At 38.7% G+C, this 23,804-nt stretch overlaps 1 protein-coding gene across 1 annotated transcript in view; it reads left to right on the top strand.

Moving 5' to 3' along the window:
- The window catches only part of LOC109629003 (copine-9-like), a 142,102-nt gene that overhangs the window by 43,093 nt on the left and 75,205 nt on the right, over nt 1-23,804 (top strand). The window contains exons 5-7 of the mRNA XM_069513655.1: nt 4,211-4,314; nt 17,702-17,741; nt 21,255-21,334. Coding sequence (XP_069369756.1) covers nt 4,211-4,314; nt 17,702-17,741; nt 21,255-21,334 — 224 coding nt within the window. The remainder of the gene's footprint in view (nt 1-4,210; nt 4,315-17,701; nt 17,742-21,254; nt 21,335-23,804) is intronic.

The raw sequence follows: 23,804 nt of genomic DNA, 5'->3' as shown, positions 1-23,804 counted from the left end.
ATAAAATTGTAATTAATTCATCTTTGAATCAAATCGAAGTTTTCAGTAAAATAATAAAAAAAAGAGATCACATTAAAGTGTTCCTGAGAAATCACGTTCACAAGAGTTGGACAGACGGACAACCAAGCTTTTATACTTTAATTTGGCAAATGGATTGGATTACACTTTAATGGACTGAAGCCTCATTCTGACCAGATAAACATCACGCAGGAAATGATGAGATACTCTATATTAAAACTCATAGTGTGGGAAAGCATTCTAAGCATCTGCTATAAGGTCTGCAAAAAATGTAGATGTTCGACAGGACAGAGCCAAAAGCCTCCCTAGTGGAGCGTGGGAGAGTTGAAGGCGAGGCAAAGAGTGCGTGAGGTGAATTCACCTCAAAAATCACACTCCTTGGAGTCATAACTGAGTCAAATCTTCACACCCACATATAAAACACATACTGCTATCATTCAGGGCGAGTTATATCCTGTCCCGAGGATATCAAAGTATCAATTGATGCCCATTGTCAATAAACATTCCTAAATATGCCAAGAAATAGTAAGTAATCCAGTTTTTGTCTAGTGATAACCTGACAAGATTCAAATTTCACACTGAGATCAAAAACCACCAGTTCATGCAGAAAAAAACTGTGAGATCCACCTTAAAATCCATAGATGAAGCACTGAACAGGGCTGAAATAAAAGCAGGAGCCAATGAATCAAACCTTAATGTGGTTTAAGTCTGAGGGGGGAAGGGTTACAGGTTGAACACATTAATTAGCTAACTGGCATATTCATTCTTCTTGCATATTTAGCAGTTGATATGTGTTATTCATTCAGTTAGAGATCTAGACATCTGAGAACCTAAGTTTCTCTTGAGGGCCTTCTCCTGCCCATCCGAGCAGCTCTCTGTAGTCAGGCTGTGGCTGTACATATGGACATGGTTACAGAAATGTGGTCATGTAGCAATTTGACACCGATTGCAATTAATGGAACATAAATACTACACATATTACACCCTGTACTGCACAGTACATGAGATACATTTTCACTGCAAGAATTTTTTTTACCATTAGTCACCTGTGTTAAAAGGGGTTTCTGTGAGACAGGAAAATGTCACACAGCAAAATATTGAAAGTGACCAACATACAGACACTTTCTTCTGCTATTAAGTATACAAGCTTACAACCGATAATTCCACAAATGTCTGTCTGTCTGTATGTGCAACTCGTATCTCCACAACTGTTCATCTTATCGGCTTCACACACGCATGTGCATTTTTAAGGGCTCAGGGAAAGTGCAGTGTCGAATTTGGTGCAATTTGGAGATTTGATATGTTCTATATTTATAAAGAGTGAATAAGCAGGCTACCAGCACTCTGTAGTAGTCAGTGGGGTGGGAGTGAGTGATAACAGTCAGTCTTCTATGTCTTTGGACAAGCTCAACAGCGTTTGGAAACTGGGTCCAGCAGCAGGTCAAAATTGCAGACAGATTACTTTGCTAATTTGCCTATTTCTATTTCATATCAGACGACACAGACGTTCATGGGTGTCGTGGAAACTGATCTCTGTGATGGCAACAACATCCATAGAAATATTTTTCACCAGCCGCCACTGGGGTTAAGGTTATGTGAATGAGTGTCCTCACTAAGATAGAAGTACAAATGTGTGTGTGTGTCGTAGTGAAAGCATGAAAACTGCAGCTGAATATTTTAGCTTTTATTTTAGAAAGTTTGGAACTTGGGTCTGAAGATTGTTTGCCATGCTTTTTAAATAGCTGACATGAAATAAATGAAGATATAATGCAAGTTAAGTAAATCATTCAAACTTATATATAAACCACACATGCAGTAATAAAGCAAAATCAAATTCATTTTATGAAAAACATCGCCTATAAAATCTTCGTTGCAGATAAACCAGGTAGGAGGAGTGCAAACTCTTACAAACTTACAGTTTTCACCATAGACTGTTTATAAAAAGCTCTGCACGCAATGTCCAGCACACAAACAATAATAAGTATATTGTAGAACTGTTTGAGGGGGACTCACCAATGACTGAGGAATAATTCCGAAGTAGCTCCAGAGCAGAAACCTAGACAGGAGAACAGGCAGGTTTAGAACGGGTACTGCACTAGTTTTCAGAAAACTGATGCTTTATTTGAGAATCAGGGTACAATTGGAATACAATGCAGTTTAATGCGTGTGAATTTCATCATCTTTTGTGTTTTCCCTGCCCACCACTTTCATATTTTTCTCAACAAACTAATGGAAATCAAACAAAAAGTGTTCAATGATCAAAAGGTGGTAATGCAAGAGTGGGTTAAGTGATCTGATCTTGAATCCAACAGGAATATAATGAGTCTGTCCGTTGTCTACCTCAGAGAAAAAGTAGTGAATGTAAAACAAAGGGCTGTACTGTAAGGAGCAGTGAGGCTGAAGGTATGACTGGTGAAAGTTTTGAGCAGGTAGTGTTTAAGTTTCTGTCCATGACTGCATCCTGCCCATCTGGCTCCAGTAGAACTGTCACACTGTAGAGACCAGGAGTGTTTCTCTCTGTCTGTCACTTCTCTGTGTGTGTTCGTAGATTGGCTGTTTAATCCTCTCTAAGCCTGCCAGGTATATGTCATATCTGCATAGTATTAAAATATGGGTTATCCGGATTAGAAGAACAGTGGTCTCTCATAACAATTGGACTTATCGTTCCCTTTATCACTTTCTCTTTTAATTCTGTACATATACTTCTGAGGTTGACAGTGAGTAGCTCCTCTTAACAGGCAGCTGAATCTTCCTTTCTCTTCCTTTATTGCAATGCATAGGTTTTTTCTATGTTCAGCACTTTTTAAACAATTTTTTTCCGACATGTATATCCTATCATTCTTTTCATCATAAACTCACACATCGTTTTTTCAAGAATAAAGCTGCCACAGAGTCAAACAATCTGAAGACTGGTGCCTGTAAAACTGTGATGTCAAACATTCTCTTTATTTTTGTTCTTTATTTCAAATTGTTTCTGACTTTTTACACACAAATAGGACACCAAATTGTGAAATTGTAAAACAGTCCGTTAACATTCAATTTCATTGAAAGTGTATTAATGCCATTGTTAAATATTAAAAATAATTATTTATTTAAATGTTTGATTTTTTTTCCAAATGTGACAAAATATGTTAAGGCCCCACATTGCCTCTTTCAACAGGGCTTCTTACTTCGTCTCTCGTGCTGTTCAATGTTTGTAGTTTTTTCTACAACTAAACAACTGAGTACAAAGTAGACAATCAGCTTCCTGTTTACACTGACATGCACATGCCCAGTGTACAAGAATTATCATATATGTGTTTTCGTGTGTTAGTATAAAGAGATTTGTTCTCATACAGAGCTAAAACACTCTCTGGATGGAGACCGTTGTAATTTTATCAAGCGGTAAAGTAAAATGTACGAGATGTAGTGTGATGTTTGTCAGCTGTTTGGCTAATGAGAGGGATTTTATGTTGAAAATCATTCACAGCTGTCGTAATGAACCACAACAGAAAGGTCAGATCTAAATAATGAAGCTTTGTAGAGTCGGGGGGAGTTGCAGGTTTAGTTAATAATTCTCTACAGGTTCGTTACGATCACAGACCTCTTTTACAGTTTTCATACTATCACTTGATCCACTGTTAAAAATACTAAATGTTGCTACTAATTTTATTTCTAATAAATATATCGGTGAAGTTGCACACAGCTGCTTGACAGCAAACACAAGAGCAAACTGGATGTTGGCCAACCCAATGCAAAAATACAAAGCCACCAAATCAGATAGGTTGGACTGCACTCACTGCATGCTTTACCAGAATTTTAGCTTTGCTCCTTATTAAATTCACCCTCACTCTAACAAATGATCAGGATTAATAGACTTAATGTTGGGACCACTAGATGATAAATCAGAGTTTCTGTGAGGTACTATATTTTTAAACTGGCAGCTCTCTCTGGCTGATGTAGATGATATCTACATCATTAACTTTCCTCCCATTAAAAAGAAAAGATTTCCCCACAGATGAAACAATCAGATTAAATATTTAGCTGACTTGTGTTATTCAGACAAAAAACTGCCTAAATCAGGTCATCGAGTTTATCGAGGGTCTCTGTATGTGATGATTGCTGGGTGAGAACACAACATTAACCATTATCCTCCTTCAGTATTTGTTGTGGTGTTGACTGTCCTTCCTCTGTGTCTCTGTCTGTCTTCCAGTTTGGTCGGACTGAGGTGATCGATAACACGCTGAACCCAGACTTCGTGAGGAAGTTTGTCCTTGATTTCTTCTTCGAAGAGAAACAGAACCTTCGCTTTGATGTGTAAGTAGGAACATCTCCGCCTTTTCCCTCCGCAGTACACCACTGTCTCATTGTTGATGACTTCAATCAAGCCTCCACCTACTATTGCCTGCAGACTCACACCCACTAGGCTTATAGTCCTCCAGTCAATACTGATTATAATGAAAGCATTTTGACTGGATGAGTCTCATCAAAGTGTTGGATATCAAATTTTTCCTCGTCTCTTTGCAACACTGTAGAACTCCAAAAGCCAAAATACGTTGTAAAATACAGAAAATAATGTCAATGCTGGCTCCCTAAACATCATGGGGCGACTGTGGCTCAAGAAGTAGAACAGAAGGCTGGTGGTTTGATGCCCGGATCCTCCAGTCTGCTTTCTGAAGTGTCCTTGGACTAGATACTGAATCAGAAATAACAACTGATGGCTGTGCTGGCAGTGTATGAATGTTGTGTAATCGTAAAATTGCTGCGTGTTGAAGCGTTGTATGAATGTGTGTGGACGAGTGAATGTGACTTGTACTTGCAAACGTTTTAAAATGAAAAAATGAAGCCTATTTACCTGTAAATTCACTTAGTTACCTTTTCACATATCTGTTTGAATGAAATATGAAGTATATTTTTCACACTCTGTTAGAGATTATTTCAGACATTACAGCACAATCATTCATGGGACCAAGTATTTCTCACAGTTTGGTGTCTCTAGACATGTATTCAGGTCAGAAAATGCAGTCCTCATTCTCTCCATAAGATATTTGGCCTAAATATCAGAAAATGAAGACTGTTGTTTATCATGGGTCACACTTTAAATTCAATTTCTGCCAAAAATCCCTTTCACCTAAATCATACACACTGTACCTTTAAGCAGCCCTTTACCGCAGATTAAGACCGGGCTAAAGCTGTTACGAAATCTATTGGGGTGTTTATTGCTGCAGGTCATGAGGTCATGCTCTCTTGTGAAAAAAAAGATTTAAATATGGTAAAATTCCTGGAGCCACCCTAAAAAATCCCCCCGCACACCTTCTTCATTACGAAGATCATGCCAGATATTTAAAAACAGGAAAAGATAACAATTGCAAATGAATTATCTAAGGAATCTTCTGTTGCCCTCACCAAAGATGGATGGACCTCCAGGACAACGGAAAGCTATGTGACTGTGACAGCTCACGAGCAGCAGAGCAGGAGATGTAAAGTCCAGTGCTACAGACACGTCCCCTCTATGAGTCACACAGGCACAAATCTGGTGCAGGTACTGATAGGAGCAGTATGGAAGCTGGAGAGGCCCTATAGTAATATCCTGGTCACAACAGATAATACTAAGAACCAAGTAAATGCAGTGATAGAAATGGGACTGGAGCCACAGATAGCTTGGTTTGCTCATGTGATTAATTTTGCATCCCAGGGAATCTCTGTGAACCAAATGGGAGGATCAGGAAAGTGGTTTCCTTTTTCAAAGGAAAATCAATCATCAAAGCACAACGACCGCTCATGTGCTTAAGAACAAGCAAGAAATGCTATAGCTACAGACCCACAAGCTTATACACAATGTCACAACAAGATGGAACTCCACCTATGGCATGCTGGAGCGCTATCTTGAGCAGCAGGCAGCTGTATACTCTGCAGTAACAGACAAGACTCTGAAAAAAAATCGTCACCTTGTCTGATGGTGACGTGGAAGTGGCAGAGGAGGTCCTCCAGGTACTCAAACCCCTTAAAACAGCCACAACCCTAATGAACCCCGGACACAGCGACCCCCCTTATCTTCAGGACTACCTTCATAGATCTACTATGCTGGATCCAAGGATCCAAGGTTCAAGTCCCTGTCACCTAGACTCTGAGCTACGCCAGAGGACAATGATCTTACCACTGAGATTGTGGCCACTGAACAATTGTGAATAGTTAATTGATTTACTTAAAAAATGAATAATACATATACTGCAGTCTAGTCTTAGTCTATGCAATTTCCACAAGAAAAAAAATAGATTTTGAATATTAATGGCTTTTATTAAATATTATTGCCATCATTATAGCTCTATGAAATATGAAACTAAATAATTAGTTAGTTTAATAGATCCAGTCATTTCCTCTGCACGGTCAAGCCACAGAGCCGACATGGACAGACTCAGAGGCATCTCCTTCACAAAAGAAGTCAGCCATGTAGGAGCTTTCTGAGACACAGGCAAGGTGGAAAAGCAATAAGTGTAAATACCCTCATATTACAGTTTTTCTCAATTGCTAAAACACTAATTCCTGTTATGTGAATCAATTGCTCAGTTGTCTTAACTCATTCAATGAATTGAGCATCATTTTGACAAAACCATAAACTATCTTCACCTAGTAAAACACTATCTGCAGATCTCTGTCCTTCCTTTTTCAAAACTCTCAACACATTCTCATGCAATAAAACACAGTTGTCACTGTGATGCACTTGTGATGCATAATGGTAAAAACCAGTGGCAAAATATGAACACAAACTCTGCACTTTGAATCCCTGGGACGAACTTTATAATCTTTGTTTATTTTTTCATGTGCATAAAAACACCTGGATTGAAATACCTACTGATTTAGTTGTACTGAACATATCAAAAGATAATGAAAGCAGATGTCCATTCTTATCTTTTTGTTTGAATCTATATTGTTCATCTTTTGTTTGGTTCAAAAATATATCAACATGTATCAGAGTATTTACAGGAGACTTAACATTGTGAATCTGAAACAATGTGCATACAGAATTTGCACAGCTTCTCTGTAGTTACTGATCTGTCTCAAACGTGAAGTGAAGTCAGTAAAAAAGGAGACTGCAGGTAGACACATGCAAACAGGAGAGAAACCTCGACTTTCACCTTCATTCTCTCCACTCTGGGGATCGATGACCCCACAGGGGGTTAAAAAAGAAGACACAGTGTGGGTCAGGTACAGGAAGAGGTCAGAGAGACCTCTGACTATCACTGTGTGGTTATTACCAGTGAAAATCAACAACACCATGGCATTGATTGAACCAATCCTCAGTCAATACCTGCAGAAGCTGCCGTCTGAACTGATATGTCAATTAGCAGGCTGCACATTGGACGTGTGTGTAGAATGTGATGGAGTGAAATCAAAAGATTGTTAACTGGGGTGTATAATATATGTTCTTCAGCAAATAATCAGTTATACAAAAAAAACTTCCTCTTGAAAATGAACTACTTCAATTTGATACAATACATTATACATGGAGTAAATATCAGTCCATTTATCAAGCTAAAAATGTCAACAATAGCAATTCTGCAGCTTATTGAACAGAGTCATAGCCTTATTAAAAAGAAGGTGAAGAAAACCCAATTGCTGCTTTTTGTCAGTGAGGGAGTTATGACACAAATTAGCTTAGCAAATCTGTCTATCCAACCTGTTTCATCAGAATTCAGTCACTTGCACATCTGCTCCCAGAAAAGGTTTCACATTCATACTGTTAAGAGTCGTCTGTAGTGATTGCCTGGATTTCAGCCCCGATGTGGTTGGATTGTCACATCTCTGCATTCATTTATGATATAATTGATAGAGAGAGAGATTCTTTATTGTAACTGTGCATTCATACGTAACGAAATTTCATTTGGCACCAGTCCACTTAGCAGCATATCTATTTTAAAAATGAATGAAATAAGAGAATCAAATAAATCAAATGTTTAAAAACAGTGAAATATGACAGAGACTACAACATACAAATAAGATATAGCAGCAGCAGTTAAAATCAGAATCAGAATTCCTTTATTGTCCCAAGATTGGGAAATTAACAGCATTGCAACAGCAAGAAAATGAAGATAAAGTAAAGACAAGTTAAACAAGATAAATTACTGTATACAAATTGCACTTAAATTTCTGACATTGGTTGTACATGATGAGGTTCTGTGTGTGTGCGTGTGTGTGTGTGTGTGTGTGTGTGTGCGTGCGTGCGTGCGTGAGAAAGAGAGAGAGGGAGTGTGTGTGGTGGTCTACTGGGTGCACTGCTTGTTGTACAGTCTCACAGCAGCAGGGAGGAAGGACTTCCTGAATCTCTCCTTCACACACTTGGAGTGAAGGAGTCTGTCACTGAAGGAGCTGCTCAGTGTTGTTAAAACATTGTTCTGTGGGATGGGGTGGGGTGGGGGATTTGATTTCAGCAGAAATGTCCACAGTCCAAAATGGTTCCTCAGCTGGTTTGTCCAGAAACGTGTGACCCTGAGTCTGCCTGAGGGGAGGGTGGCGATCAAATGGGAAGTGAGGTGTGAGGTGCTCGGGAGATGGCATCATCCGTGGATGTATTGGTGCTGCATGCAAACTGATGTTGGTCAACATTCAACCCACGCAACGTTTTTCATGTAGAATAAATCTGTGGTGTTGTTCGTGCTGTTGATCAATAAAAACCCGTCATGATGTAGCTGACCCATGAATTCACTTACAGAGGAAACCATTGTGGCTGGCTCGCACTGGCCCTTAGCTCACCAGCTGTAGTAGTCCAACAACTAGGCCAGTGATTAGCTGTTCACCATGTCCCTAGTGTATAGCACCACATATGCTGTGAAATAAATGTTGCTGGGTCGCGAGGCCTTTTCATTTGAGTGAGATTAGACGACTGTGGGAGCCCAGGGGAATAGACCTAATCTGTTTCACATTTTAAAATTGAATGAGGAAAGAGAATAAGCTGCAAATGAATTCAGATATCAGAAAACCCACTGCATTGTTATTGTCCCTGCATAAGAGTCCAAGTTTTCACAGCGCTGAGCTCTGAGTTTGAAGCTCTGCTCCCCTGGGACAGCAGCCGCCCTGCTTAGTGAGGAGTCTTAATCTCCTGACAAAGTAAATCATTAAGGCTAAATTATTAAGTAGTGCAAAATTGAACACACACCTGCGCACACACACACACACACACACACACACACACACACACACACACACACAAACACACACACACACACACACACACACACACACACACACACACACACACACACACACACACACTCCATCTCTTCAAAGTCTTGTGTGCATCACTGGTTTTGTTGGACACCATATATGCTACCTGAATCACTGTCCTTCACACATGACGCTCATTGTTTTTGTTGTTGCAAAACTCACACTGAATCCATTTGACTTTATATTCAGTGTCATCACGTCACTAGGAGAAAAGACTGAATTAATCCAATTAGTCATGCAACTGTGCTTTATGCATATTTTTTGAAAAAACATTTCACCAAAGTGACAAAAGGGAATTATTAATGGTGTTCTACAAAGTACTCAAAACTTATTATTCAATGTTAGGACAGAGCACTGAATAATCAAAAGAGGCATATAAAAAAACATTTCATCATGAAGCTTTTTTTCAGTCATCTTATGAGCAACTTTTGCAAACGACTTAAGTAAACACAAGATGTTTGAATGTTGTGCTCTAAATGAAGTTTAAATAAAATAAAACAAAAACTAATAATGCTGTCACTCAACATTTGGCCCTGGACTGAGCAGAATTTCAATGGTAAACACACTAGTTGTGTTCAGATCACAGATTTTTCATGTAGAAATTAGATGAGAAGTCAACATGAAGTTACACAAAGCCTGACTGCAGCCTAAAATGCCCAGAATCGAGGAGAACAATAAAAACGCCCTCATGTCTCAACAAAAGAATGAATCTAATTTAGACTTTTTGTTATTTTTTTCATACATACAGTATGATAATTTGAATATGAGGGGTGATAAAGACAGAGTGCAGACAGAGAGACAGTGTCTTTATTATGGTAACTCCATGGTTACTAGTCAAGTGGTTTTATAGCTTTTAGTAGCTTTCAACACAAACACATTTCAAAATGTTCTATATTAGTATTCTACTTCAACCAGCCATTCAAGGATACACCATAAGCGATTCTGGTCTGTGACGAACCTGCAGCTCAGCCGTTTGCAGTAATACACAACTGTACGTAAAACAACGAACTGCATCACACTGGATGCGGAGCATGAAAATATCACACCAGGGAATGTTAATATTTAGTGTTAAACAATCAAGCTACAACCAACAATTGCATCTTTAATTGGAAATGGTATTAACATGCTCAAACAAATGTTCTATTAATTCTTGCTAATCCTGGATTGACTGAAAAAGCACAGCAACATATATTCATATTTATTCTGTAGAATATATTACTAAATACGTCTTAAAGGATGAATATAAATGAGTGAAACATAATTATTACAAAAGCACCCCTGCAGGATTCGCTCGGATCAGCTACATGTATTAATACTTAAGCTTTATATCTACATTCCAAATACAAGGACAATTGATATTTGGAAGGAGATGATGCTCAGTGTTAAATGTATTTTACAAACATATTTTTACGACATAAATGAACCTCTCTTTTTGGACCTTGATTGCCTTGTGTGGTAAATTATTCATCCTAACCACAGGGGAGCTTTTAAGATTGGATTTGTATTTAGTAATAGACATTGAAGTGTTATTTAGGTCAGACAGGTTTTTTGCATGTTACCAACATGTGCTGTATAAAGACCAGGAGGATCACAGTGTGCAGCTCTCGCACCTTCTCAATCTGAGTCAGTGAGGCACTGAGCCACACCGGGGAACATTCGTCCTTTTAAGCGCTGGAAATCATTCACAAGTTAAAGCAGTGGGGTATGCAGGAGACAGATTATAACTCTGTGCAGAATAAACAGTCCTAATCACCTGCCTGTCATCTGCCAGGCTAGAAGTCAAAGTCATGCAGCCATGAGGACAAGAAGCAGTCAGTTTGTTTTCCAGACTGAAGTTCTGTTTGGTAACCTGAACGTTGGATTTGCTATTTCTCTCCACATGATCTATAAAAACAAAAAGGTCAGCTACAGTATAATCATAGGGCAACATTTCACCATGATTCATGGCAGATCAGAACAGTAGGAATAATGTTACAGGAAGGAATAGGAAACAGCTTTACCACAGTAAAGTGGTTGAAAAGCTACAGGAATAAATGTGTTAATCAAGAAACGTCCAAAATAACATCCAGTTAAAATTCCTTTAACTTTTATTATTCCTTTAACTTTTATTATTCCTTTACGACAGCTGCTCACAGTACACACAGCTCAGATATCCCATAACCAGCAACGGTGAGTACAGGGATACACAAGTAATGCCTGGGTAAGTCAGATAAATAAAATAATATCAATAAATATATAATTTAAATGATTAAGTTACTGTAAGAGTCAATAACTGATTTTATTTATTCATCCATCATCAAGACATGTAATACTTTATTTTTCTAATTTTGTATCGTTCTTCGTCAACTATATGTCTTGAGAATATTGGTCACTCTTCTGATGTAAAGGCAGATTCCCACACATCAGGAGTGATGAAACACCATTTTAGACCATCTTGGAATAAATGGTGTTGAGCCTGTTTCCAGCGTGGCCCAGATATGGATTGTACTCAGTCCCTGGAGGATGCTGTGGTCTCCCTGAAGTGAGGTTGTAAGAGGGGATTCCAATAAAAGGGAGCATTCCAGGAAATACATTATTAATCTCCCATCTCTCCACCTTGGTTATTTTTAGCCCACAGAATCACAATAGATAGATGTGGAGCAAAGTGATATACGGTGTGGTCCAAAGTCTGAGACTGCCTTCCCATTCACTTGAATGGATATTTGTCAGTCAATCAATCAATCAAATTTTACTTGTATAGCCCACATACACAAATCACAATTTGTCTTTTAGGGCTTTAACAAGAAAATCCTCTGTCCTTAACCCTCAACAAGAGTTAGGCAAAACAACCCCCAAAACATTTTTAACAGGGGAAAAACCATTGTGACATTAAAAGCAGTACATCTGAAGTACTGTCACTGGTAATCTGGTAATCAACATATTCAAAGATATATTTTGTTCATTTAAAAAACTATTGCTGTTCAAACATGCCCGTTCGGAAGGGACTGTTTGCTAGATGAAGATTTTATAAATAAGAGTTTTCATCAAATGAAACTTCTTTAATACTGTTCATGTGTGTGTCTTATATTTAACTTTAAATTGATTTTGCATGTCAGATATTTCAGAGTCAAATTCACATTTTTTTAAATTAAGAGCTCTGTAATTCAGCTTAATATAAAGCACTTCATCATACCCCAAATCAGAAAACGTTGGGACGGTATGTTACAATGAAATTAAAACTGAGAACAATGAATTAGAAATGATCTTTGACCTGTATTACAGTAAAAACAATACAAAAGCACATTATTTGATGTTTGACATCATTTTGTTGTTTTTTCAAAATAAACACTTATTTCAATTTTGATTCTTGTAACATCTTTCAAAAAAAGTTGGGACCGTAAAGTTTTAACAACTTTGTAATGTTGCCTTTCCTTTTTCACAACACTTAATGTTTAGGGACTCAAGACACCAAGTGATGAAACGTGTCAGGTGTCATTTTGTCCCATTCTTCCCTCAAACTAGTCTTAAGGTGTGAAACAGTACGGGGTCTCCATTTTTGTTCATGCGCCACACATTCTTTATTTTGGCCAAGTCAGGACTGCACGCAGGCCAGTCCAGCCCCCAGCCTCTTCTTCAGCAGCCATGCTTTTGTAACGTGTGCAGAATGTGGATTTGCATCATCTTGTTGAAATATGCATGAATGTCTCTGGAAAAGATGTCGTCTTGAAGGCAGCAGATGCTGCCCCAAATTCTCTATGTACTTTTTGACATTAGTGCTGCCATCACAGAAGCATAAGTTATCTTTGCCAAGGGCACTGACTCAACCCCATACCATGACAGACCCTGGCTTTTGGACTTGTTGCAGTCTGGGTGGTCCTATTTTTTGTCCGGAGGACACGGCGTCCATTTCTTCCATAAAAGACCTGAAATATTGACTCGTCTGACCACAATACACATTTCCACTGTTATGGTTCATCCCAGCCTTTGAGTCCAGAGAAGTTGACGGTGCTTCTGGACACGGTTAACATAAAGCTTCTTTTCGGCACAGTAAAGTTGTGGATGTAACTACATATTGTAGTGCTTGACAAATTTTGCCAGAGTAATCCTGAGCCCATGTGGTTATATCGCTTATGGATGAATGACGGTTCTTGATGCAGTGTCGTCTGAGGGATCGGAGAGCACGGTTAATCAGCTTAGGCTTGAGCCCTGTACGCACTGAAATTCCTCCAGATTCCTTGAATCTTTTACTATTGTTACGCACTCTAGAGGATGAAATATCCAAATCACTTCATATCTTTGTTTGAGGAACACTGGTTTTAAACATTTCAATAATTTTCTCACACATTCGTTGGCGATCCTCAGCCTGTCTTTGCTCCTTAAGGACTAGGCCTTACCTGGATGCTGCTTTTGTATGAAGTCTTGATTACAACTGTTGACATCACATAGTTCAAATCACTTCATCTTTTAATCATGCTACCTCATCACTAGCCCTAAATTGCCCCCGTCCCAAATTTATTGGAATGTGTTGCAGGCCTGAATGGCAGGAGTGGATGTATATTTACCAATAAAATGAAGTTGACCAGACAAAACATAAAATATCTTATGTTCATACTGTCTGCAAAGAAATACAAGTCAAATTTAATTTAGAAATCACTGCTGTCTTTTTTTATTTGCATTTCCCGTACTGTCCATACTTTTTCTGAGTTGGGTTTATACAACAGGAAGTGATTATGTCAATGTTGTTGCCATGACAGAGATCAGCCTTGATGTGTTCCATATGGGAAAATAAAATATCAAATAATCAAAATGTTGTGGTGGTGATGTTGACCTGTGGGTTACACACAGTTGTAGACCAAAAAAACTATTTTACAAAGAGTAAGCAAGACACAACATAGCAGCTAAAGGAAACTGCTGCATCATCTAAACCTGTGGTATTGTGAGCTTATCAAAGATCCACTTGAGAATTGAACAAATACCAGCTATTCTAAAAGAGTATGAACCTATAGCCGAGAGGGCTAATTCCCTTAGCACAGGTGCTGCAATCATGGGTTATTGTAGAAAAATGTAATTAAGGCTGTTGGTCATTTTGTTTCTGAACCCTTAAGGAACGAATCAGACCAAAACAAACGAGCAGTGGTGTGTAATTAAACTTTACATGTGCAATGCACTCTGCTGTTTCCAGACTTGAATGATGAATAAAAAAGGCCTCATCCACAAAGCAAGGAGAATATGTAAATCACATCATGACATCATTTACATTTTGATGCACGCTTTGTTAAATCAATCCCTATGCATCTTTCTTTAAAGTCCTGCCAACCTGCCAACCTGCTGTTTGTGTCATGGACAGATTTACAATGTAGATTTAAAAATATAATGTTCACTAACACACCTTCAGTTTGTTAGGAATTGCTGAGGAAAAAGTGGCAAATGCGGCAAAATTTTGTGATGCCGTTCTCTGAATATTAAAAATGTCATTATAGTTAATGAGTGTCCTTTCCCCTCATGCCCTAAAGGTCGAACTAAGCAAAATTTTTGCTCCACTCATAAAAAGTTTAGAAATGTAGTAAATAGTAATTGAACTAAACTAAACTTCCCGTAGTACCCAGAGACTTAAAAGTACTGTTTTTTGAATGAAGATTTGCAGAGCCAGAACCCAGGGAGCCTGTAATTTTGCATAGCAGTGATGTGTTTCCACTGCACTAATCACCCCCATGGGGACTATATGATTCATCTTAAATTACCTCACTGCATATTTTGCATGGGATAATGCTCTTACTTCTCAGCATCAAGCCGAAAAGAAGAGGACATCCAAGTTTTTAATAAACCAGAATCTTCATTGTGTCTGGTATAAGGATGATACACCTTGATTCCCTCAGAACAGATTCTGATTACGTGCAGTGTGTGGATGTCGATCCACATAAAACCCCAGTAGTTTTTACATCATCTGATTGGAATCCCACTGTGTGGCTTGCACAGAGAAATACAAAGCAATGAAAGAATGGAGCGATATGAAGAAATATGAGGGTGACGAAACACAAACTGTTTTCATTGTTCACTCTCATTTCTGATACAAAGCCCAGCTCCCCTGCCGCCTGCCATGTAAATGAAGGTCATTAGATTTTTTTTTGCAGCTCTGTTTGCACCTCCGCACTCAAATCTCATTTTGTCATTGCTCATAGGCTTATCCTGCTGTCTGGTAATTTCATTTGATCCCACCCAAGCTCAGGCGCATAGGGCTCAATGTGATGTTGCTCTAGAAGGAGACTTAGAAAGTGAGTGTGGGGGGTGGGAGAGATTTCAGCTGAAGTCGAGGAGCAGAGAGATTGTGGACCAGTGGTGGTTCGTTGGATAGAGCTGAAGGATAGACGATAGAGCTGCAGTATAATGAAAGTGTGTGTAGGGAGTCATGGAGTGACTCTTTTTAATAGCAGAGAGCACTGCTTTTGGCACTTTTAGGCAGACTGCAGTGCCACAGTTGGTGGTATATTTAGATGGTGACTCTCTTACATTCCCTCTCAGTTCTATTAGTCTGCAGCTTTTACCCTCCTCTTCAAGGCCCTATAACCCAACACTGATTCTATAAAAGAATGGACCCAGAAACCAGCAGGAAATGGAAGTGATTCTACTGAGTACTGTAGTTATATTCATTTTCCAAAATAACTCTTTTATGCCTTCTAAATCAGCATGACCATAGAAGAGGGGTGCATCAATTCTGAAACTATAGCATCCCCACCTTTTCCTTATGCAGGATGTGTTGGTGAGTCCCTTCATGCTTCAGTGTCGTGTCACTCTCTCTTCTGACCATGCATAACCCTCACCTGTCAGCACAGCTCTGCAAGACTGAGGGCTGAAGAATGAAGAGAGAAAAGAGAGAAAACGCTGAGAGCAGGAGAGAAAGAGCAGGTGGAGAAGAGGGTCTGGTAGAGGAACACTGTCACAAATGCCACATAATATTTTTTTCAATTTTGGTAGAAATGTAATTGTTGCCTGGATAAGTGGATGTGTTGCATTTGTGTCATATCGGTCAGTGCTATACAGACAGTTGCAGACAGCGTGAAAAGCATGTGAACATGCTTGTTGTAATTCCAAGTCAAAGACAGATCAAGATTTTCCAACAGCAATAAAATGTCAGTTTGCGAGCAGTAGAGTAGAGGTCTGTGTCTGAGGATTTCTCACAATGACCACTCACTCCCACAATGTGTGTGTCCAGTCCTGCAAACATCCAGATCTATTGATTTTGTGTCTCCTCTCATCCTGCAGTGAAACCACAGGCGCTTAGTTTCTGCAACCCTGAACCTGTCTGATGTTCTGTCCTGTTTTTGACATGCTACCTTTGAAAGGAGCCACAAACAAGAGCTTTGAAAGAAAATCTTGCTGTTGTGTCACGGGTAGAGCTGGAAATAATAGTAATATTAATAATAATAAGGTTGTCATGCAAACATATGCTAATTAGCAAGACAAGGCAAGTTTATTCGTTTAATTTCAACATAATTCAAAGTGCTTTACATAAAATATATAAGGCATCATGACAGATTGTAAAAGAAGCATAACGAAATTGAAAGAGTTTAATAAAGAATAGATAGAATGAGAAAGAGAAGAGTAAAACTAAAAGTGCATGAAGAAATTAGTAATAATTGGATTTAATGAAAGCACTAATTGTACTAAAACGCTTCTAATGACTACTTACGACATTAAGTCTGGGATCACAATGCTATTGATTCATCCTCTACGGATTGATCTTCTGTGGACCATGAATGTCTGTGTAAAGTTTTGTCAATCCATCCAGTAAATGTCGCAGTATCTCATAGTAAATCCCCAAAGTAGTTGGCGTTACCCTCTAGTGACCATGAATGGCTCCACACAATATCACACCAATCCCTTTTGACCTGAAATGAAGTGCTGAACTGACAGTAAGGGTTAGCTATTAAGTTTCACCAAGGATATTAGGAAATTATCTTCTGGGAACCATGAATTCATGTACAGAAGGTGGTGATCCAATAATCTCCTGCTGATCTGGGGAAGAGCAGGATACAAGAAGAAAAACAAATGTTGTGAAAAAGGCAGTGGTTACAGAGAATAGAGGAGGGAGAACAAAGCAGACAAACCGGGGGCATGAATAATCTTTCAAATCATTCTCTTACAAACTATTGTTTCAACTGTATATAAAAAATTTTGCATGGTGTGTGAAAACCCTAAACATCAGTGACTGCGGGGATATTGTGTAACAGCTGTTCAAAGTCTTCTAGACAATGATGACATTGTGCTGATTTCTGAATGTTGGTTTTTGCATCCTGAGCTGAAGACTTCAACACAGACTCTTTAATACAGAAGCTTTGTCAGTCATATCCCTTAATTCTGCCTGACGTCTAACATTTAAAATTGTGTATGTTGCATATAGTCTCAGTACAGTCCTGAGGGCTGTTCCTCCTGTCTTCTATAGTGTCCCTATGTAAGGTGATAAAAGTGTGTATTCTAAAGTTTACTGTGTTTTGTTCGATTGCAGGTACAATGTGGATACCAGGAGCTCCAACCTTTCAAAACACGTAAGCAGTGTTGTCATTGACACAGAATGGAGGCGTGAAACAGACAAGAAGCCATAAAAATAACTTACTGTAATTCAAATAATTAGTCTTGTCACGATAGGAATAACAGATAGCACTGAAAACAAATGCGTTTGGTTTCAGTGAAATTGAGGATTGTAGGGTTGTAGCTCTCTTACCCCAAACACAGAAAGCTCAACACACTGAGCACCAACCATCCATCTAGTCACCAAACTGCAAATTACCTTCAAAGTACACCAGAATAAAAATGTAGAAATATGATTGAATTTAGCGTTCTGTTAATTACTTTACACCCTCACAAATCTTTGTGCCAAGATTAATTAACTCAGCCTATGTTATACAGACTATAATCTAATGTACAATGTAAGTATTTCTGCTTAGCTATCATCCAGAGATATATTGATGCTCCCTTGCCCTGATTTAGTTTGCCTAATTCATATTTTAAATTATTCCTTTTTCGGCCTGCCTTTAAATAATGCTTGTGTGATTTTCAAATATGAACATTATTTCCCATCTTATTGTCATATATGCTTTCAGAAAATTGCAAATGTGGTAATGAAGCAGGACATATTACATAGGGAGACAAAAACAAGCCCATATTGTAAAGTAATATTATGATAATGTTTGATTCAGTTGACTCATCTTTTACTGCTCTCTTGAATTCCAGACTTCATAAAGTCTGGAGAAGGATAACTCTCCATTTAAGTCATTAGAAATTATAATGTAAAGAAACAAAAATCAACAGGATGATTTTAGTTTTAATTTAAACACATCATTGATAAAAGTAATATTTCATGATAAAATATTTTACCTCAGCTCAGAACAACTTAAGCAGCAAAGACAGTGATTCCATCCTTGTTTTAAATGTGGAATATTGCACAGCCTTAATTATCCTTTATCTCTGTTACACTGAAAGAATAATGAAAGTGTTATTTTAATAACAACTTGAAGTTTTTTCATTGTGTCTTTCCAGCTTTTCCTCTGACATATGTTTGCTTTTCTTTCCTGCCTCCCTGTCTGGATGAGCAGAAGGTAGGCTGACATCACTTTACGTACCTTTATTTAATTTTGTCTTGTTTACTGAGGGACATATTCTTGGTTGAGGAGTTAGCGCCATGTGAAACAAACAGCTGGTTGACCTTTCAGTGGGTTTCTTTCTTTCTGTGGCTGCTTAAAGGATCTGACTTTGAAAGTGATTTGAAAGTGAAGGGAGTCACACTGTTGAACAGAAAATAGACCATCTGGGCTGGATTGTGAGAAGATCTCATCCCAGAGACTACGACTGAGGTTTAAAATCCCACAGAGATACATTCTTTTCTCCTACGATTAAGTTCTTTATTCAATTTGGGGAAACGCTAAATGTTTTTTATCACGTTATCAGATTTCATTGTGTTTTTCATGCGCTGTCACTTAATTTAAATGAATTAAATGAGTGAGGGAGTGAGTGAGTTTACTTTCAACTGTAGCTCTGATGATTTTGTAAACGAGTGAAGTGAATATTTGGCAAAACATATGCAGACATAACGCAATGATAGTTGAATAATAAATAAAGTGATTGAAATCAACACTGTCCAAATAAATGGGTATCAAAACAAACTTTTAAAAATTATTGATCAATATAATGCCAGTCAAACAATTACATCACATAGGGTAGTATTACATTCATTTTTGCAACCAAAGACATTAGACACATGATCTACAGCTTATTTAGATTAATATCATTCCTCATGGTGTGAATGGCATCCTGATGATGCCCTTTTGAAATTATATTCCTACATACAAAGGTTTTGATTGCAGTATGAAGAGCAGGTGAAGGGTATGCATCACCACTCCTGTGCTTTTGATTTATTGTGACTTTCCATGGAAACTCTAATGAGTACATTGTCTGAAGGCAGCACAACAGATATGTTGATATGCGCAGCTCTGACTTGAGTGATTGAAAATGTAATTAATTTGATTTGTATAGTCCCAAATCATGACATTATCTCAATATTAACATAGTAAGGTCAAGAATTATAGAGAAACCTACGATGAGTAAACACTTTGACTGTGGAGAGAAAAATCCCCCCTAATTAACTGCACAGATCAGACACTGTCACACCGATGTTTATGTAGAGATCAGATTACTGGGGCTCATTAATGCTGCATGTGTGTCATGACATCCTGTCAGATTGTCTTGAAAACATGTACAGCTAAGAACATGACTTATTCTTAAAATGCATTTAAAAAAAAGCGGTGTGGCATTTTAAGCTGTAATGTCACCATTAAGAACATGGGATCAAAACAATTGTTTCTATGATTATTTAAATAATCAACTCCGTCTGCATCTGGCTGCAGATTCATGGAACAACATGTTGCGATGCTCTGGCACCATCCAGAAACTTCCTCGCCATCCCCATTTGTTGAGCTCCTCTCATCATACTTTCCTGCAATTGGCTCAGCTGGATCAGAGTGTTGAGACCAGGCTGAAAGTGTTGTGGTTTGGAGTTAAGAGGTTTATATGTTCCATCTCACCCAGCATGTTTGCACTTTGTGCTGCTGTACACACTAGAAGACTACTTTGCTCTTGTTGTTGCACTTCTGAGATTATATTGGGACCATGAAACATCATATGTAAGTGGAGCTCTAAAGAAGGTCTCCGCACCGTTGCTTGGTATTTAAGTGGCGCTCTTTGTTGTTGCACCCTCATCTTCTGAAGTGGTTTAAAGGTCCAGTTAGTAAGATTTAGGTGAAAGGGAACTATTGGCAGAAATTTGTAGAAAATTGTACACATTGCAGTTTTCTTTACCCCAGAAAAGGCCCTTTATATTTAAATACTTTATATTTACATTAAGGGGGCCCTCTCTATGGAGGCTGCCATGTTTTTTACATTAGTGCAGACTGAACAAACTAAACACCTTTTGAGTTTTTATGACAACTGAAGCTACCACAGGTTCTTTTTCATGTTTGGAAGGAGAGGGTGAGGTGAGGGGTGTTCAGCTGCAACAAGCAACTTCAACACTAAATATCACTAAATTCTACACACTGTACCTTTAATGGCACCCACATAAGCAAGTGGCTCAACCAACTTTTTAGCTCGATATGTCCAGGTCTTAACGTTCACGTAACTATAGCCAGTGGAAACGTGCCTTGATTTACAAGTTCTTCTGCTTATAATCTGGTATTTTAGTTAAATGTAAGTAAGCATGTGAGTCTGTGAGGGAGTGTGTAGGTCAATGAGAGGGAATGCAGGACAAGATTCTCCTTGTTCGTTGTGTCTTCGCATAGTTTAGTATGACAGTGTGACATGTCGAGACAGTTAAATCTGTAAAACCAGAATGTAAATGAAGACAGAGACTTCTCATTAAAGGGCCATGTGAATAATGAAAATATCACATTAAGTTTTCCATAGTATTGATGTACTTTTGTGATGTAGTAATGGGCAGTAGTGATGTGGAGCTGCATGTGTGCCACTCAGCGGTATTGTGTAGTATTCACTCACTCTTCTCCTCTGTAAAGGACTTTCTGGGTCAGATGTTCTGTACGTTGGGGGAGATCATCGGCTCGACCGGAAGCAGGCTGGAGAGGACGCTCTCGTAAGTACAGCATACTCCAGAGGAGCTCTCTGGGTTCTCTCTAAGGCTTGAGTGGAAAACTGATCTCAACACAAAATCTTAAACACACCGATGTCATCCACAAAATGCAGAAACAACAGGTACATTTGTGCTGTTTGTGTTAACACTCCTGATGATTGCCTGGTCTTAAACTGACATTGTTGAATCTCTGGTTGTGAAAAAAAATCTAAAATCTACATCTACAGTTGAATGACTGTGGCCAATAGTTGAAATTAATACACAAATGCTTCATTAATGTATCTTTCCACTCTCCCCACTTCACAGTTTACTTCCATACAGCTGACAAATTTTGAACTGTCAGGGGATGTCTGCACATTTGGGTCTTTCTCTGGAGTTTCCTTTCAAACATGAACAAGTCAGCAGGAGGTTCTCTGCTCAGAGGCGTGTTCACGACAACAGAATAATCAGGGGTGGTGCAGCAGGCAGAGGCTGCGGAGATCACTTGTTTTCATTTACAGCACATTGACACCAGCGTCTGACCTCATCATCTCTTGACATGTTCGTCTGTGTTGTCTACGTGTGTGACACAGTTTTTCATCCAGATATTTGGAAAAAGTGCAGATGCTTTCACCTGGTCATTTGTGTTCTCAGATATCTGAGGTTCAGTGTATGTCTGTAAGTAGCTATGCTGTAATTTGTCAGGACTGAGTGTAGGGAGAGCTTACATGACCTTAGCTTGAATTGTATTTTCCTTATAGCCCACACACTTGAATTTTAAAGCTGTGCACATGCCATGTTTCCCAAGTTTACAGCACATGTGTCAGCAATGTTATCACACTTGCCTCTCAGAGGTGCACATCCCTGCTTCTGTACATCCACTACTTCTACTCTCTACAACAAGGCAGCCATTTGTCAGTGGCATCATTGATCTCAAATCAAATGCTATGTTGCAAAGTGGTGGTCCATTATTGTAATATTAATGATGATAACAATGACAATTCTAGAACAATTCTAATCATTATATTAATATTAATGACTGTATTTATATGACACAACAAAACAGCAGTTAAAAGTGTTTCAAATAATATTAAAGACAGCAAGAAACTTAAAACAGCATTATGTCAAAAAAGAATTTAGATAAAATAATATTGAGAAATAAATGAGAAATAGAAGTAACAGATAAGACTATTATGTAAATCCATTCATTAAAAGTATGTTTTTAAGGATGATTAAAAACAGACAGTGATGTTTCTAGAGTTCCTTGAGTAACAATTCCAGAGGGTTGAGGTATTGTCACCCTCGGTCCTCAGCAGCTAACAAGACCTCATAAGAAGATCTGAAGCTACAGGCTGGTGACTTCTTTTTCAGAAGATCAGCATTGCAGGTTGGTGCCAAACCATGCAGTGCCTTAAAGTTCAGAGCAACAGCTTAAAATCAATTCTAAAACTCACAACCAGACAGTGGAGCGAAGCTAAAATAAACCAGATACGACAATGCTTTTGTGCTTAGGTTAAAAGTCTGGCTGCTGCATTTTGATGGATGGACAATTCAAAGTTACTTATTTGGGTGAACTGTGGATAAAACAGTTTGATCCAAAGTTCTTAAATGTATCGTAAACTTTTGTTTATTCACTTTAGGTGGCTGAATAATACAGCAGGTGGTGTTGTCATGCTTCTCCAACCTGTGAATCAGTTTTCATCAATTTCATCTGCAGATGTTAGTGATGCCAATCACATTGATGGCAAGAGAGGTGGTGTCCAACGGTCTCTTCAGTATTGCATCATTTCCTCGGGCTGTTTCGTAAGCTTGTGCATGGCTCAGCCTGTTAGTGAACACTGTGAAATGTCTATTTGGGAGTCACTGCGGACATTATTATGGACACTGATGACACTGCTTGCTCAAAGTAATAAGGTACACCTCGACCTCATTACTTCCTCTCACAATCAGGAGGCCAGGAGGCTTTTGCCTACAGGAGTGCTGGGAAATGCACAGCTCCTGTAGATACCGGGTGTCCTTGAGCGAGGACTTTTACCCTTCATGCATGGGAGCTCCCCATTGGCCAGCAGTGAGAAGCTGTGGTTGCACTGGGAAGCTCCTACTTGTAAGTATAGCCTTCCTCTATCCTCCATCCTGCAAATATTAAACACTGAAAATGACCTACTGCCATTTAAGGAACGTGTCACCTTCCTCTGATCAATCTGTCACCATCATGTGGCCTGACAAAATGGCAGCTTGTCTTCCCCTTGGAGAGAGCAGAGGAGCGAGTGGTGTGTTTGCCTGATGGAGACAGCGTGAAACACGATGAGGCCACTATTTCTCCAAGCCTCTCGTTTTATGTGTTTGGAGAGCCTGGAGGGCTTCAACATGTTTGGTCTATAATTAGACAGCCACAGTGATGGGCTGAGCAGCAACATGTGCAATTTGTTGTGTTTGTGTGTTTGGAGGTTGATTTTGAGATATAATTTCACTGAAGACAAGCAGAAAATGAACA

This window comes from Paralichthys olivaceus, chromosome 2, assembly GCF_024713975.1.
Source record: "Paralichthys olivaceus isolate ysfri-2021 chromosome 2, ASM2471397v2, whole genome shotgun sequence".
Taxonomy (NCBI): domain Eukaryota; kingdom Metazoa; phylum Chordata; class Actinopteri; order Pleuronectiformes; family Paralichthyidae; genus Paralichthys; species Paralichthys olivaceus.
The sequence above is the reverse complement of the archived record's forward strand: the minus strand, read 5'-3'. Positions and strand labels throughout refer to the sequence as shown.